Below are 17,303 nucleotides of genomic sequence, written 5' to 3'. Positions count from 1 at the left end.
AGGATGGGATAATTTCTGGAGTAGAGGGTGTGCAAAGAAAGGCGTGATATTTATCCCCAGATATGGAATAGCCTCAGATTGCCAATGGAATTTATAGGACTTCTTGAGGGTTTTCCAGTAATGATCTGTTTAGCGCCTGGGACTTAATTATGGTTGACTTTGAGACCGGAAATTATTGAGAAAGGTTGAAGTATGGTATATAGGTTCGGTAGAGAGGTAATGGGGAAAGAGATAAACAACATGATGTCATCTGCAAAAAGGGCACACTTGTATTCCCTATCTCCGCACTCAATACTCTTAACATCAATGCAGTTTCGAATTTTGATAGCAAGCGGTTCTAGAGCCAGGACAAACAACAGTGGGGATAGAGGACATCCCTGCCAAGTTCCTTTGTAGTGTCGACAGGAATCGCGGTCCAAAGCCGAAATGAGATAAAACATGGAACAGATAGTCCCAAGACAGTGTGTTGAAGGCTTTATGGACATTTAAGGATAGCAGAATGTCCCTTCGAGGTCCCTTAGTGTCCCAATTGGAATGAATGACTGTGATAAACTCTATCACTCTCCTAGTTTGATTGGAAGCCTGGTGAGTCAGAACAAATCCCGCTGGGTCAGGACGAATATACTGTCCAAGGAATGAGTTTTGGACAATATTTTGAAGGTATATGTTTAGCAGAGAAATGGGTCGATAGTTCGGGCAGTCCCTATGGTCTTTTTGTGGTTTTGGTATTACATGTACGTAAGCCGCATTTTCATGTGCTGGAAGATTGGCCCGTGCCTAATTTAGTTAAAAAAAGAGCAAAGGTGCGGAGTCAAAATGTCATGGTATTTCTTATAGTAATTGCCTGTGAAACCATCCGGACCTGGTACCTTAGAAGGATGTACATTTTTAATGGCCAGATTACCTCTGAATCTGAAAAATTCTTTATCCATAAGCTCTATATGAGCTTGTGTCAGAGAAGGCAAGGGAAGACCATGAAAAAATGCCTGCGCCATCTCCTGCTGGAACGCCTCAGTTTTAGCATATAGAAAGTAGAATAGAAATTATAAAATTATTTTACGATCTGTTCAGGGTTCTGGGTTGGATGACTATTTGCCAGTCTTGGTTTAGGTAAAGTCGATGAGTAGACATGTGGGACCAATTTACGTGCTAACAAAATGGTAGGCTTATCTCCCATTGTGTAGAATTTGTGATGCTTCCAGCGTATAACTTTTTCTAAAACAAAGTGAAAATATCAGCGCAAAACAATGGTGCAGCATATAAAATGTGCAAAAAATATGAGAAGTGATAAACAAATAGTGCCCTCAAATATATAAATGCAAAAATATATATATATATAATGTATTATTGTGTTAAAATTAAATCAATATTAAAGTTAATAATTGGCAGCATCCACTAACTGTGTTCACACTACACAATGAAAATATAGAAAAACCCAAAACAGTGTTGCGCCAAATCTATAATAACACTTAAATACAAAGTGGTAAGAAGTGCTTCCAGGTGAAAAATAAAGAGTCCACAGAAATCAGTGAAAAAATCTTCAGTGCTTGACACCACAGTGACTGTGCTCACCAACCCTTCACCAATAAATGTGGCCTCTCACCTCACATTTAGACCCCCGCATCACCAAGGGTCTAAAACAGCTTGTTCCCTCTAATGGGGTATGCCCGAGATGGTAACATCAATGGATATATGGAAGATTGCTCAGATCCAAAATCGGCCCAATACATACATAGAGAGATAAAGGAACGAATCTAGTGCTCTCCGTATGATAAATAAATTCAGGTATTTATTAAAGTTGCACTTACATGAGTGAATGATAAAATCAGCATAAAATATTCGGTATCAAACAATCCAGGATGCTAGTCTTGAGAGGATATGATGTCAGGCATGCAGGCTCCGCCCCCTATACGCGTTACGTCTGCCCATACCGAGGAAGTCAATGCTTATGGGCAGACGTAATGCATATAGGGGGCGGAGCCTGCATGCCTGACATCATATCCTCTCAAGACTAGCATGCTGGATTGTTTGATACTGAATCTTTTATGCTGATTTTATCATTCACTCATGAAAGTGCAACTTTAATAAATACCTGGATTTATTTATCATACGGAGAGCACTAGATTTGTTCCTTTATCCCTCTATGTATGTATTGGACCGATTTTGGACCTGTATTACTTTTTCTGCCTGTGTGGTGAGACTCACGTTTAGTGCTACTCTAGCCGTGTCAATTCTATGTCAGATGTCAACCCGTGGGGATTCCCGCTGTTCTTTTAAAAGGGTTTGGAGTTCGCCCTCCTGTTGCTTTATTATGCATTCGTGGTTACGCTTCATCCCTGCTGCCACCTGGATCAGTTACCAATTAGTAGTTGGGGAGGTATCCCAAGATTTTCCCGAAAGAACGCTTGCAACTCCAACTCTATTTTCTTGGCAACAATCGGATCATTAAGTATGGACTTATTGAGGTGCCAAGGAGAGGGCCGGGGTTTCGTCCATAGGTCAGACAAGGATAACTGTACCGGAGAATGGTCTGACCAAGAAACCGACAGGTTTTTAACCGACGTTATATATGACAACAGTGAAAATGTGAGCAATTAGGGAATATGTGCCATGTGCATGTGAGAAATGTGTGTAGTCTCTGGTAGAGGGGTTGTTTTCCCTCCAAGCGTCCACCAGATCATGGAGATGTAGCATTGGTTGGCCACCCATTTGATGGTTGTTGTGCTTTATTGACCATCTATTTCATGATTGATGGGACTGGCTGGCTGCCCATTTGATGGTTGATGTGGCTGATTGACCGCCCATTTGATGGTGCCTACATAGTTTACCGTCACTTAGCAGAGCCATTACCAGGACACCAAAAACCATTTTAGCTGTCTGTAAGGGTGGTACTGTAAGGAAGCATGACTCCCACTGTCTCCTGATGAATTCATTTTAGCAGGGTTTCCCTGAGAAGTAAAAATTACTTCCAAGGGTTTTTCTGGATTAAAAAGGTTGAGAAATGCTGGTCAAGATCCATATACTGTACAGAAGGACATCAAAAATAGTTATAATAACTTTTACATGAAGATGCCTCTGGCTCAACTTAAACAAGTAAAGATGCTGTCACTATCTTGTATATCCCCTAAAGGAATTTCAGCCGTTCACAAGATAAATGAGAAGTTCTTATATCAATGCCATTAAAGAGCATTAAGGATAATCTTCACTGCCAAACTGCAGTATCAACTATAGTATATCATCTACAGAGGCCTGTATGATGAATGCTCCATGTAGGGTAAATATCAAGTAGATGTATGGCTTTTCTCCCACTATCAGGTTCTTCTTGTGTGCATCTTAAAGGAATTTCAGCAGTTCACAAAGTAACTGTTAAGAATGCAACAAGGATGTCCTTATATTAATGCCACCAAGGAGCATTAATCGTAATCTTCACTTCAAGTGTGCATTGTCAACAGAGGTACATGAACTGGTGAATGGCTCATACAAGGTAAAAAATAGCCAACTGTATTCGCACAACTGTAATATTAATCAGGAAAACACAAATATTTGCACAGAATAAATGCACATAATAATGCATAAGAACAGCATGAAGCATGATGAGTAAAAAAACAGCTGTAATCCCGCAGGGGTATTTAATCTATATCCTTTGAACGGCTGTAGTTCCTTTGGGGCATATACAGAATCCTGACAGTATACTTGTTTATGTTGAATCAGAGGCATCTTCATGTGAAAGTTACAATTAATATTTTTAATGTCCTTATTTATATGTATATAGATCAGTTATTCTCAACCAGGGTTCACATGAACTCTAGGGTTCCTCTAAAGATTGTTAGGGGTTCCTTGAGCTGTGGCTGATTGACCTTTGATTTTATGTTGCCATGTGGTAAAGCCATCAGCGTGACACCAGTGATCTCTGTCTCTGTAGCTGTCTGCAGTCTGACCACCAATGTAAAGGGGGCATTTTTTTTACACTGATCACCAATGTAAGGACCATTCTTCCCACTGACCTCCAGTGGAAAGAGCATTTTTCCCACTGAGCACCAATGTAAGGAAGATTCTACCCACTGACCACCAGTGTTAATTTTGGCAGCAAATTTCAATTTAGTTTTAGTCTTAGTCTTAAGACTAAAATGGCATTATAGTTTTAGTCCCATTTTAGTCTTCTGCAAGTGTTTTAGTTTTAGTCGTATTTAGTCGACTAAAACTCCAGTACATTTTAGTCAACGAAAACGTCCTACATTTTGGTCGACTAAAACTCATTTTAGTCATCTATAATCGAATGGGTGTAGTTCAATTGTAATTTGTAATGCATTATTTAAGCATTTCTCTACAATTTCCAAACTCATTATATACTACTGCTGGTCCTGGAGTGAAAAATCTAATATGTTATTATTTATGGTATTAAGCTTTGAGCATGCACCAGTGTTAATTTTGGCAGCAAATTTCGATTTACTTTTTGTTATAGTCTTTTGACTAAAATGCCATTTTAGTTTTAGTCGTATTTTAGTCGACTAAAATTGTGTTAATTTAGTCGACGAAAACGTTTTAGTCGGTTTTAGTCGACAAAATTAACACTGCTGACCACCAATGTAAGGACCATTCTTCCCACTGACCTCCAATGTAAGGAGCATTCTTCCCACTGAACACCAATGTAAGGACCATTCTTTCCACTGAACACCAATGTAAGGACCATTCTTCCCACTGACCTACAGTGGAAAGAGCATTTTTCCCACTGAGCACCAATGTAAGGAAGATTCTACCCACTGACCACCAATGTAAGGAGCATTCTTCCCAATGACCACCAATGTAAAGAGCATTCTTCCCACTGAACACCAATGTAAGGAATATTCTTCCCACTGAGCACCAATGTAAGGAACATTCTACCCACTGACCACCAATGTAGGGAACATTCTACCCACTGACCACCAATGTAGGGAACATTCTTCCCACTGACCTCCAATGTAAGGATCATTCTTCCCACTGACCACCAATGTAAGGAACATTTCTACCCTCTGGCCACCAATGTAAAGGGCATTTTCCCCATTAACGACCTGTGATATGGTTTCAGTATGGGTTCCCAAACACCTGAGAGGGGTCCTAACCCGATCCCTACTAAATATAAAAAAATATTAAAAGGTCTGGCTAGATCTCAAAGCCCCTTTAACTTCCCTAAATCAGTTCCCATCTGACACACACAGTTCTGGGCCTTCTTTCTTCTTCACTGCTTAGGAGGACCTTTCTTTGGGGTGTCTATGTTGCTACCTTGGTGATGTGGACAATTCCTATTAGGTGTCCAGTGCTGGTGTCCTCTCAGGCTCCAGAAGATTGCACTGCATTATAAAGTCTTGAAGAGTGGACCAGTCTGCACTGCCACATACTGCAGCATTGGATTACCACTCTCCACATCCGAAACAATTCTGTGGTTGGGTGGGATGGATGGGAGAAGGGGTTGGGTGGGACGGATGGGAGAAGGGTTTTGTTGTGTCCAGAGATGGGCTTTAGATCACATTCAATCCAGAGATGGGGTAGATTGCTTTTAGTGAAGTTTTTTCATACAAGAAGTGAGCACAGCAGGTACGTTCTTACTGGCCACAACCAGCTTTATGGTGTTTAGTATCAGTTACAACACTTGCAGCATTTAATAATTTCGGCAACTTGTCCAAAGTAAACAAACTTGAAACATAAAACCAAAATTGTATCCCTTCCAGATCCAACCATATGAAATTGTGTCTAATGAAAACCTTCTGACCTTGTGTCTAGATCCCCTAAAACAGTAGTTATTTTTTGCCAAAGCTGCCGCCAAGCAGTGTCTCTATTCAGAGCAACATGCTCTGGCTTTTTCCAAGGTTTGGTAGATGTTGAGAGAGACCTGAGAGGGCAGCTGCCTTCTCCATCAAGTAAACAATCACAGCAATGGCCCAAATGCCGCAGGTCAGTCATTTTTTTTCCATTGGCTGCCATTTACTGTTTAGTATTTTGTCCAAATTAAATTATTTTTAACCAGCTCCCACCCGGTCTATAGTCAAATGAGGGCCGCGCAGGGCCACTCTAGATCCAGCTGGACGTCATATTACATTCTCCCCATTATCCCACAAGCCGCGATGCGCCACGATCTGTCATCCGCTGTGTCCACAGGACACAGAAGATGACAAATCAATGTACCGGCCCCCTTTCCGGTACCATGTGATTACTGCGACCAATCACAGCAGATCACATGACAATTGTACACAATGGATGGCTTCCATTCATGTGTCAAGATCTTCTTGCCTTCTTTTTGGCAGCTATCTTGGACATGTGCAGCCTGCTGTCTTTTATAAACTGTTTGCATCATCACTTGCCTTGGGCGTCACTTGGTGATGATGTTGCACACCTCACTATATATATATATATATATCACCTGTTGGCTTGCAGTCCTTTGCCCTTGTGTTTGTGCTCCAAGGTGCATCACTGCTAGTAGTCATCTGTTCTCCGTGTTCCTCCGTGCTTGACCTGGCTTGGCGGATGACTTTCCTGGGTCTCGATGCTGCATTGACAGACAACCCCGCATGGGCAGATGATCCAGCATCGGTAGACTACCCGCCTCTGGACTCGACCCCGAATTGGATGACTACCTGCTTCTAGACTCAATCCCGGCTTGAATGACTACCCGCTCTGGACTTGACCCCGGCTTGGATGACTACCTGCTTCTAGACTCAATCCCGGCTTGGATAACTACCTGCTCTGGACTTGACCCTGGCTGTTCCTGATTTCGCTCCTCACTCTTGCTGTGCGTTTATTGTTGTTGCTCTAATAAACTGCTTTATTTTACTTACATCTTCGTGTGGTCTGGTTTCCTGGCACCCTGACATCAAACCATTCATTGTGTTCTATTGTGTTGATCTCTATGATTGGTCACAGTGATCACATGGTACAGAGAGGACCAATCACAGCCCATCTGTACCATGTTATTAGCTGTGGCCAATCATAGCTAATCACAATAGTAAACACTGAAAGAATTGATTTCATTCAGGATAAATGGTTGATTATAACAGTGATAATCACTGTTATAAGCAATCACCCAGACAGTTGATCCGCATTTTTATGGCCCCTTTCCCATCCACCTTCAAGCAAACATGGAGGCCATTTGGATAAGTACACATTGCAGCATTAAATTATTATTCTGGCCAATTAACTAAATTAACGCCCAAGCACTCGATGCGTCTATCTGCGTTACATGCATTTACAAGTGTCAAACGTTTCTTTCCTGCCAAAACTCTAATGCCAGGAGGAAGGGCATCTAGTAGAGATGGTCAAACGTCCAATGTGCATGAGGCCTAATATCAGGTTGCTGGTAGCCGTAGGTATTCTCGGCTGTCCGCACAGCCTGCGGTGATCGCTGCTGGACACACATAAATTAGGGGGGGGGGGGGGTGGACCAGGGAAGCCAGATTTAACTTCAGATTTAAGTGAAGTATACCTGTAAAAATTAACCGACGTTCCCTTTAAATCCAGATCCACAGCCTTCAGATATGACAGCTGCAGCCATCACCAGCCTAGGACTGTGGATTTGGCCGTCCCGCAAGGCCCCGAGGGGCTCCCGCAGTCAGGTTAAATTAGTACATATCCTTATGTCCCTTGTAAACAGCTGAACTGTATAGAATCTGAACTGTGTGCACATGATTTATGTTAAAACATCTGGTTCCCAACTGGCTGAGACAGCGTGACCCTCCAGTTACACCGCCAGCCATTCATCATCCGGCTACATCAAATAATATGCTGAGTGTTAAAATGTCATTTGTTTTTCATGGGGAAGGAAGGATTATTCCAGTATTACCAGCTCCGCTCCGTTCCTCCCGGGATCATCCGACTCCATCCCCTCTCTTCTCCTCTCATCACACACGGCTATCCTTACACAGCGCTCTGATTACGGATCAGACCAATTCTGAGGGTTTATTTCCCAGAGATATTGGGGAAAATTTTAGTCCATTTTGGGGAAAAGAATTGGAGTCAATGGCAAAGACAAAATTAAAGTAGTTTAATGGGGTGCAGTAGGATTTAAGGGCACAGATGGGCTCCTGAGGGGTAGCCTAGCTCATTGCACCCATCCTAGTCCTCTTCCTCAAGAATTCCAGGTATGGATATTTTCTCATAGTTACATTGTTTCAGCTTGGAGCAATGTAACTTTGTATATACCATACCGTGGGGTCCCTCTAGAAGCCGGAAATCACTGTAGTAGGCACCACTACTACACCGCAACTACAGCCCTGATACACTTCTACTACATCACTACTACATTCCTACTACACACCTATTACACTGCTACTACACCGCTATTACACCCCTGATACACTTCTACTACATTGCTTCTACACTGCTAATACACCACTACTACACCCCTGCTATGCTTCAACTACATCACTATTACACTGCTACTACACTCCTATTACACCACAACTGCACCTCTATTATATTGCTTTTACAACACTACTACACCCTTATCACACCACTACTACACATCTGCTACGCTTCTACTACATCACTATTACACCACTACTGCACCATATTACACTGCTGCTACAACCCTCTTACACCCCTACTACACTACTATTAGACCCCTGATACACTTCTACTACATTGCTTCTACACCATTACTACACTTCTTCTATGCTTCAACTACATCACTATTACACTGCTACTACACTCCTATTACACCACAACTACACCTCTATTATACTACTTTTACAACACTACTACACCCTTATCACACCACTACTACACCTCTGCTACCCTTCTACTACATCACTACTACACCACTACTACACAATGTTACACTGCTGCTACACCCAGTGGTGTATTTTGGTTTTGTGCTGCCCTAGGCAAGACTAAAATTGCGCGCCCCTCCTATGTAAATTTGCTCCACTCCAAAATTGAAGGACTACAAGTCCCAGCATGAACCCCTGAGATCTCACGAGAGGGGAGTGAGAGGGGGTGGGAGAGAGAGAGAGAGAGAGAGGGGGGTGGGTGAGGGGGAGTAAGAGAGGGGTGAGGAAGGGAGAGAGAGCGGGGGTGAGGGGGCTGAAAGAGAGAAGGGTGAGAGAGAGGGGGGATCAAGGAGAGAGAAAGAGGGGGGGTGAGAGAGAGAGTGAGGGGGATGTGAGAGAGGGGGGGATGAGAAAGAGAGAGGGGGGATAAGAGAGAGCGTGGGGGGGATGAGAGAGCGAGAGAGAGGGGGGACGAAAGAGGGGGATGAGAGAGAGAGGAATGAGAGAGAGAGAGGGGGGATGAGAGAGAAAGAGAGAGGTGAGAGTGAGGGAGAAAGAGAGGAGGGATGAGAGAGAGAGAGAAAGAGAGGGGGGAGAAAGAGAGGAGGGGGTGAGTGAGAGAGAGAGGGGGGTGAGAGAGTGTGGGGTGAGAAAGGCGGCTCTAGCAACCAGTGGCCAATAGAGTCTCAGGTGGGGGGGTGGCTTTTTTGCTGCCCCCCTGCAAAGTGCCGCTCTAGGCCTGGGCCTTGTTGGCGTGCGTTCCCCCTTTCAATGCAGAGACCAGCATGCCCCTTTCAATGCAGAGACCAGCGTGCATGCCCCCTTTCAATGCAGAGACCAGCGTGCATGCCCCCTTCAATGCACAGACCATCGTGCGGCCCCCTTTCAATGCAGAGACCATCGTGGGTGCCCCCTTTCAATGCAGAGACCAGCCTGCATTTCCCCTTCAATGCAGAGACCAGCGTGCATGCCCCCTTTAATGCAGAGACCAGCGTGCGTGCCCCCTTTAATGCAGAGACCAGCGTGCGTGCCCCCTTTAAAGCAGAGACCAGCGTGCGTGCCCCCTGCAATGCAGAGACCAGCGTGCGTGCCCCCTGCAATGCAGAGACCAGCGTGCGTGCCCCTTTCAATGCAGAGACCAGCATGCGTGCCCCCTTCAATGCAGAGACCAGCGTGCGTGCCCCCTTCAATGCAATGTGCCCCCCCCCCCCGAGACCAGTGCATGTACCTGCAGCGGCAGTGGCGGCTTCTCCTCAGTCCCCCAGTGTCTCATCGAGTCCTCCCGCCTCCTCCTCGGCCAATAGCATGGGGTTTGCCTTGCGGCCAATCAGGAAGCGGGTATTAGACCCGCTTCCTGATTGGCCAGGAGGAGAATCCATGTGACAATAGTGAATTTTCATTCGCTATTGTCACACAATGGGTGGGCTCGGGGCGCACTGCTCTGCGCCCCGGGTCCACCCTTTGCTGAAGCCTATTAGAGCCTCTGGCTCTAATCAGGTGATTTTAAAAAAAAATAAATAAAACCCATGCACCGGCCGCCACTGCTAGAAAGTGAGGTGAATAAATTAATAAATTAGCTAGCGCTCCGCGGGCCGGATTCAAAGGTCCCCCGGGCCGTAGTTTGCCCATTCCTGCTCTAGACCTTCTCTGTAACTGTAAACTGTTAACCTGTAAAAAAATTTTAAAGCGTCGCTTTTAAGTACCGAAGGTTGGCGCCATTCCATGAGTGTGCGCAATTTTAAACATGACAAGTTAGGTATCTATTTACTTGGCGTAGCATCATCTTTTACATTATACAAAAAAAAAATCGGGTTAACTTTAGTGTTTTTTTTTTTTTTTAAATTCATGAAAGTGATTTTGTTTTCCAAAAAAATTGCGTTTAAAAAATTGCTGCGCAAACACCGCATGACATAAGAAGTTGCAACAACCGACATTTTATTCCTCAGGGTCTCTGCTTAAAAAAATGTATCCAATGTTTGGGGGTCCTTAATAATTTTCTGGCAAAAAATGATGATTTTTCCATGTAGGAGAGAAGTGTCAGAATTAGCTTGGGAGGCAAGTGGTTAAAATTGTTTTATTGCTATCACAAGAAATGTAAACATCCCTTGTCATAACAATAAAGCATGACAGGACATTTTTGTGGAGAAATCTGGGGTCTAGAAGACCCCACATCTCTCCTCTACCATTGAAAGCAACAGATTAAAAAAAGAAAAAAAAAATTGATCTGATGCTTTCCAGAAAAAATAAATGAATAAATAAATAAAATTGTTTACATCCACCCTAAACTAGAAGTGATGTCAAAGCAATCCGCTCAGATCGGCATGATTGGAAAAATGTATAATTTCCAAGTCCTTATCAATACCTGGAAATCATTCAGATTGGTGGTGAATTTTTATTAATAAAAACCTGTTAAGCCTGTTTAGTTTCCCTGAATATCTTGACCCGATACAATCCGTATTTTTTTAGTTTTCCTAAATCCCCGAAGCGGCATGTATCGGCGAGCGTTGGAGCGCCCATCGCCGCCTCCTAGCAGGGAAAGTCTGTTTTATTTCTCTTTTATCAGCGTGAAGTCTAATTATTTTTCCTCCGTCTGCCCAGGAAACCAGGTCGTGTCTCCAGGAGTTTGTGTCGGGAACAAGCTTACATCGGAGGCTGCCAGTGAGCTGGGCCTTCCGCAGGGGATCGCAGTGGCCGCTGCGCTAATAGACGCTCATGCTGGCGGGCTCGGTAAGTCTGTACGTGAAAGATAAATTACTTAAAAAAGTGGTAAACCAATGCTATGTAAGGGTCCCTTCACATTGTCCTGGTGCATTAGCGAGAGCCCTACCGCAACAAGCAGCAACCTGCGTAACATGCACTGGTGTGCTGCAATGCAGCGTAATGTGCGGTAACACACTGCCTTGCTTTGTGGGGTGCTTTTGTTACTTAACAATGGGAAATTGGAGCCTGGGACAATGTACACAAAGGCTTTGATGAAATTAACTTCTTATTAGAAGCCCCTCCTTCACGTCATAGGCCCCTTTATACATGAGAGCCCTACATCACATCACAGTCACCCCTATACATCTGAGGGTCCCTCTATACATGAGTCACTCCTATACATCAGAGGCCCCCCTTCACATCAGAGGTCCCCCCATCATGTCAGAGGCTCCCATCTCATTTGAGGCCCCCCAATACATGAGAGCCCTACATCAAATCACAGTCACCCCTGTACATCTGAGGGTCCCCCTATACGGGAGTCCATCCTATACATCGTAGGCCCCCTCTTCACATCAGAGGTCCCCCCCATCATGTCAGAGGCCCCCCTATGCATGAGAGCCCTACATAAAATCACAGTCACCCATATACATCTGAGGGTCCCCCTATACATGAGTCACTCCTATACAGAGGCCCCCCCCTTCACATCATAGGTCCCCCATCACGTCAGAGGCCCCCATCTCATTTGAGGCCCCCCTATACATGAGAGCCCTACATAAAATCACAGTCACCCCTATACATCTGAGGGTCCCCCTATAAATGAGTCAATCCTATACATCAGAGGCCCCCCCCTTCACATCAGAGGTTCCCCCATCACGTCAGAGGCCCCCCATCTCATTTGAGGCCCCCTATACATGAGAGCCCTACATAACATCACAGTCATCCAGATTCATCTGAGGGTCCCCCTATACATGAGTCAATCCTATACATCATAGGCCCCCCCTTCACATCAGAGGTCCCCCCATCATGTCAGAGCCCCCCCCCCTATACATGAGAGCCCTACAATGCAACACAGTCACCCCTATACATCTGAGGGTCCCCCTATACATGAGTCACTCCTATAGATCAGAGGCTCCCCCTTCACATCAGAAGTCCCCCCATCACGTCAGAAGCCCCATCTCATTTGAGGCCCCCTATACATGAGAGCCCTACGTTACATCACAGCCATCCAGATTCGTCTGAGGGTCCCCCTATACATGAGTCACTCCTATACATCAGAGGCCCCCCCTTCACAACAGAGTTCCCCCATCACGTCAGAGGCCCCCATCTCATTTGAGGCCCCCCTATACATGAGAGCCCTACATTACATCACAGTCACCCATATACATCTGAGGATCCCCCTATACAGGAGTCACTCCTATACATCAGAGGCTCCCCCTTCACATCAGAGGTCCCCATCTCATTTGAGGCCCCCTATACATGAAATCCCTACATCAAATCACAGTCACCCTTATACATCTGAGGGTCCCCCTATACATGAGTCACTCCTATACATCAGAGCCCCCCCCCCCCCTTTCACATCAGAGGTACCCCATCATGTCAGAAGCCCCCATCTCATTTGAGGCCCCCTATACAAGAGAGCACTACATTACATCACAGTCATCCCTATTCATCTGAGGGTCCCCTTATACTTGTGTAGCACTGCCCCCTTGGAGATTCCCTGTAGTTGTATGTTCTTCTGTGCAGCTTTGACCCTGTGAACCGTCTAGCCCTCCTGACACTCTAGGTTCAGACATGACACTGACACAATGCAGATTGGTTTTAACTCCTTAGCTTTACTCAAAAAGAAGGCTTAAAGCAGTTATTAATCAACTAGACCCTGGGTAAACAGCCAAGGCTCAGCTGAAATAACACTAGAGAACAGTTAAATAACCAGTTATAGCAACAAGTAAACACACCAAATATACACAGTACTTTACAGTAAGTGAATGCATCTCTCATAAATTGCTATACGAAATACTCATGCTAAAGGGGAACCCCAGGCCGGCCTATAGAACCTCTATCCCAATAAGAGATGAGGTAATCTAGATACCAGTTGCGTGTCCCGTTTAAAAGTAATAAGATAGAAATGTTCAGAATGCAGGGCCTTGCTATTATCTTCACCGGCAGTTGGAGCTCAAAGAACAAATGATTCCCCAGTGTAGCACAGTGTAAAACAGGCAATGCAGGATAGCTGGTTCTGATTAATGATGATCCACTAACTGATCCAAGTGTAGAGTGTCTGTGTTCAGTGTTCAATCAAGAGAAACTGTAGCAACTGATAACTGGACTCTGAGCAGGTGCTCTCTCACCAATCCTGATGTCCCTCTTAAAAATTCTGGAAGAACAGGCAAAGGCAATTCTCAACACCATGAGACACTGAGATGGCTGTGCTCTGGTGTTTCAGTGAGTCCCGCCGACTCCATCAGCGATGCTGCAGGGATGTCCGCGATGTAGCGAGTGTCATCCGTTCCACCTAGGCTGAGTCTGCAGTAGGCCCCAGTCCTTTCTCTCTCTGAGGCAGACTGGTGCACACACAATGGATCCCGAGAAGCAAAATAGCGCGGGCCTGGTCAGCATATCCCTTTATAATCTCCCCCACAATTCTCCCATGGAGCAAATGGCCTGCTGGGAGGTGTAGTTCATACATAGTTCAGCAGTGCAGTAATATACTTCCAGAGTACTACAGTTCCCACAATGCTATTCTTCCAGTCTCAGGAATATGATGCATGAAATTTGAGACCAACACTAGGGGAGCACAGAGACAGTCTGAGAGAGCAAAGAATAAGTCTGCAGTGTCAAATAATTGTAGTCCGCTCCCGGTTACACTTGAGTCCCCCCATCACATCAGAGTCACTTCTATACATCAGAGGCCCCCATATATAAGTCCCCCATCACATAGGATTGTGTTTATTGGGGTTTTCAACATCTTTTTTCTAATTGGTTGAACTATACAGACTATTGTCTTTTTTTCAACCCCACTACTTATGTAACAATGTAACAGAGTCCCTGAATCACTTCAAAATCAGAGCCCCCTCCAGCAGTCACTCAGACCCCCCCCCCCCAATCACAGAGTTTCCAAGTCATTTAGGCCCCCTATCACAGATCTCCCCAGTCACTCAGGACACCCATCACAGAATCCCCCAGTCACTCATGCCCCTTATCACGGAGCTTCCTAGTCACTCAGACCCCCTATCGCAGAGTTCCCCAGTCACTCAGGCCCCCTATCACAGAGCCCCCCCCCCCATAACTCAGGCCACCCATCATGGAGTCTCACAGTTACTCAAGCCTACCAGGCCTACTCAGGCTCCCCATCACAGAGCCTCTTAGTCACCCAGGCCCCCCATCACAGAGCCTTCCAGTCACTCAGGCCCCCCATCACGGAGCCCCCCGTGCCACTCAGGCCCCATCATGGATCCCCCGAGTTACTCAGGCCCCCCCCCATCATGGAGTCTCCCAGTCAATCAGGCCCCCCATCACAGAGCTTCCCAGTCACTCAGGCTCCCATCACAGAGTTCCCCTTCACTCAGGCCCCCCCATCATTGAGGCTCCCAGTCACTCAGCCCCCCCCCCCATCACAGGGCTCCCAGTCACTCAGGCCTCCCATCACAGAGTCTCCCAGTCACTCAGGTCCCTCATCACAGAGCTCCCCAGTCACTTAGACCCCCCCCATCACAGAGCTCTCAGTCACTCAGGCCCCCCATCACAGAGCCCCCAGTCACTTAGACCCCCCCCATCACAGAGCTCCCAGTGACTCAGGCTGCCCCCCATCACAGAGCCCCCAGTCACTTAGACCCCCCATCACAGAGCTCCCAGTGACTCAGGCTGCCCCCCCCCCATCACAGAGCCCCCGAGCACTTAGACCCCCCCCCCCATTACAGAGCTCCCAGTCACTGAGGTTTACCATTACAGAGCCCCCCCAGTCACTCAGTCCCCCATCACAAAGATCCCCAGTCACTTAGACCCCCCATCATAGAGTTCCTAGTCACTCAGGCCCCCATTACTGAGCTCCCCAGACACTCAGACCCCCCATCACAGAGCTCCCAGTCACTCAGACCCCCCATCACAGAGCTCCCAGTCACTCAGGCCCCCCATCACAGAGCTCCCAGTCAATCAGGCCTCCTTACACAGAGTCTCCTAGTCACTCAGTACCCCTATCACAAAGCTCACCAGTCACTTAGACCCCCCATCACAGAGCTCCCAGTCACTCAGGCCCCCCATCACAGAGCTCCCAGTCACTCAGGCCTCCCATCACAGAGTCTCCAAGTCACTCAGGCCCCCCCATTACAGAGCTCCCTAGTCACTTAGACCCCCCCCATCACAGAGCTCCCAGTCACTCAGGCCTCCCATCACAGAGTTCCCAGTCACTTAGACCCCCCCCCCCCTCACCGAGCTCCCAGTCACTCAGGCCCACCATCACAGAGCTCCACAGTCCTTCAGGCCCCCATCACAGAGCTCCCCAGTCATTTAGGCCCCCCATCACAGAGCTCCCCAGTTACTCAGCCCCCCGCCCCCATCACAGAGCTCCTAGTCACTCAGACCCCCCATCACAGAGCTATTAGACACTCAGTCATCCCATCACAGAGCCTCCCAGTCACTCAGTCACCCACCCCATCACAGAGCTTCCCAGTCACTCAGGCTCCCCATTACAGAGCTCCCTAGTCACGCACCCCCCCCCCCCCATCACAGAGCTCCCAGTCACTCAGGCTTCCCATCACAGAGCTGGAATTGTGGGGGGGGGGGGTTTGGGGGAAGAAAGTTTAATTCCATCGGCAGATGTCCTGGATAAGTTTTATTTGCATTGAAAAGAAACAACCAACACTTTTCAGAGGCTACAAAGAACCTCCTTCGTTAGGGCTACAAAACACATATAATAAGAAATATAGTCAATGACTATTAATATGACCACAAATCAATGTTAACAGGGAGAAGATACCATACAAGTTTAATAGTTTTACATTTTAAAATATTACATTAGTTTGGTATTTTGTTCTTCTTCCTGTGAACATTGATTTGTGAATATTCTATAGACTAAGTTGTTTTATGTATTTTATAGCTCTGATAAAGAGACGTCCCTTGTCGTCCCCTTCTAGCCCTGATGAAAGGGGTCCCTTGTAGCCATGATAAAGGGAGTCCCTTCGTAGCCCCAAAAAAGAGGGTTCCTTGTAGTCCTGATGAAGAGGGTTCCTTGTAGCCCTAAAAAAGTGGATCCCTTGTAGCCCTGATATTGGGGGACTCTTGTAGTCCTGATGAAGGCGGACTCTTGTAGCCCTGATAAGGGGAATTCTTTTGTAGCCCTGATAAAGGGGGTCCCTTGTAACCCTGCTGAAGGGAGTCCCTTGTAGACGCTTGTGTGTGTGTGTGTGTGTGTGTATATATATATATATATATATATATATACACAGTATCTCACAAAAGTGAGTACACCCCTCACATTTTTGTAAATATTTTATTATATCTTTTTATGTGACAACATTGAAGAAATTACACTTTGTTACAATGTAAAGTAGTGAGTGTACAGCTTGTATAACAGTGTAAATTTGCTGTCCCCTCAAAATAACTCAACACACAGCCATTAATATCAAAACCGCTGGCAACAAAAGTGAGTACACCCCTAAGTGACAATGTCCAAATTGGGCCCAAAGTGTCAATATTTTGTGTGGCCACCATTATTTTCCAGCACTGCCTTAACCCTCTTGGGCATGGAGTTCACCAGAGTTTCACAGGTTGCCACTGGAGTCCTCTTTCACTCCTCCATGATGACATCACAGAGCTGGTGGATGTTAGAGGCCTTGCACTCCTCCACCTTCTGGTTGAGGATGCCCCACA

General features: G+C 46.0%; 1 protein-coding gene across 1 annotated transcript in view; it reads left to right on the top strand.

Moving 5' to 3' along the window:
• Window positions 1-17,303, top strand: part of FGGY (FGGY carbohydrate kinase domain containing) — a 433,297-nt gene that overhangs the window by 202,589 nt on the left and 213,405 nt on the right. Inside the window, exon 7 of the mRNA XM_082264806.1 lies at window positions 11,337-11,465. Within this exon, the coding sequence (XP_082120932.1) occupies window positions 11,337-11,465 (129 nt within the window). The remainder of the gene's footprint in view (window positions 1-11,336; window positions 11,466-17,303) is intronic.

Source organism: Pelophylax lessonae (genome assembly GCF_965119305.1).
Source record: "Pelophylax lessonae genome assembly, chromosome: 8".
Taxonomy (NCBI): Eukaryota; Metazoa; Chordata; class Amphibia; order Anura; family Ranidae; genus Pelophylax; species Pelophylax lessonae.
Note: the sequence above shows the minus strand (reverse complement) of the source record. Positions and strands in the feature narration are given on the sequence as shown.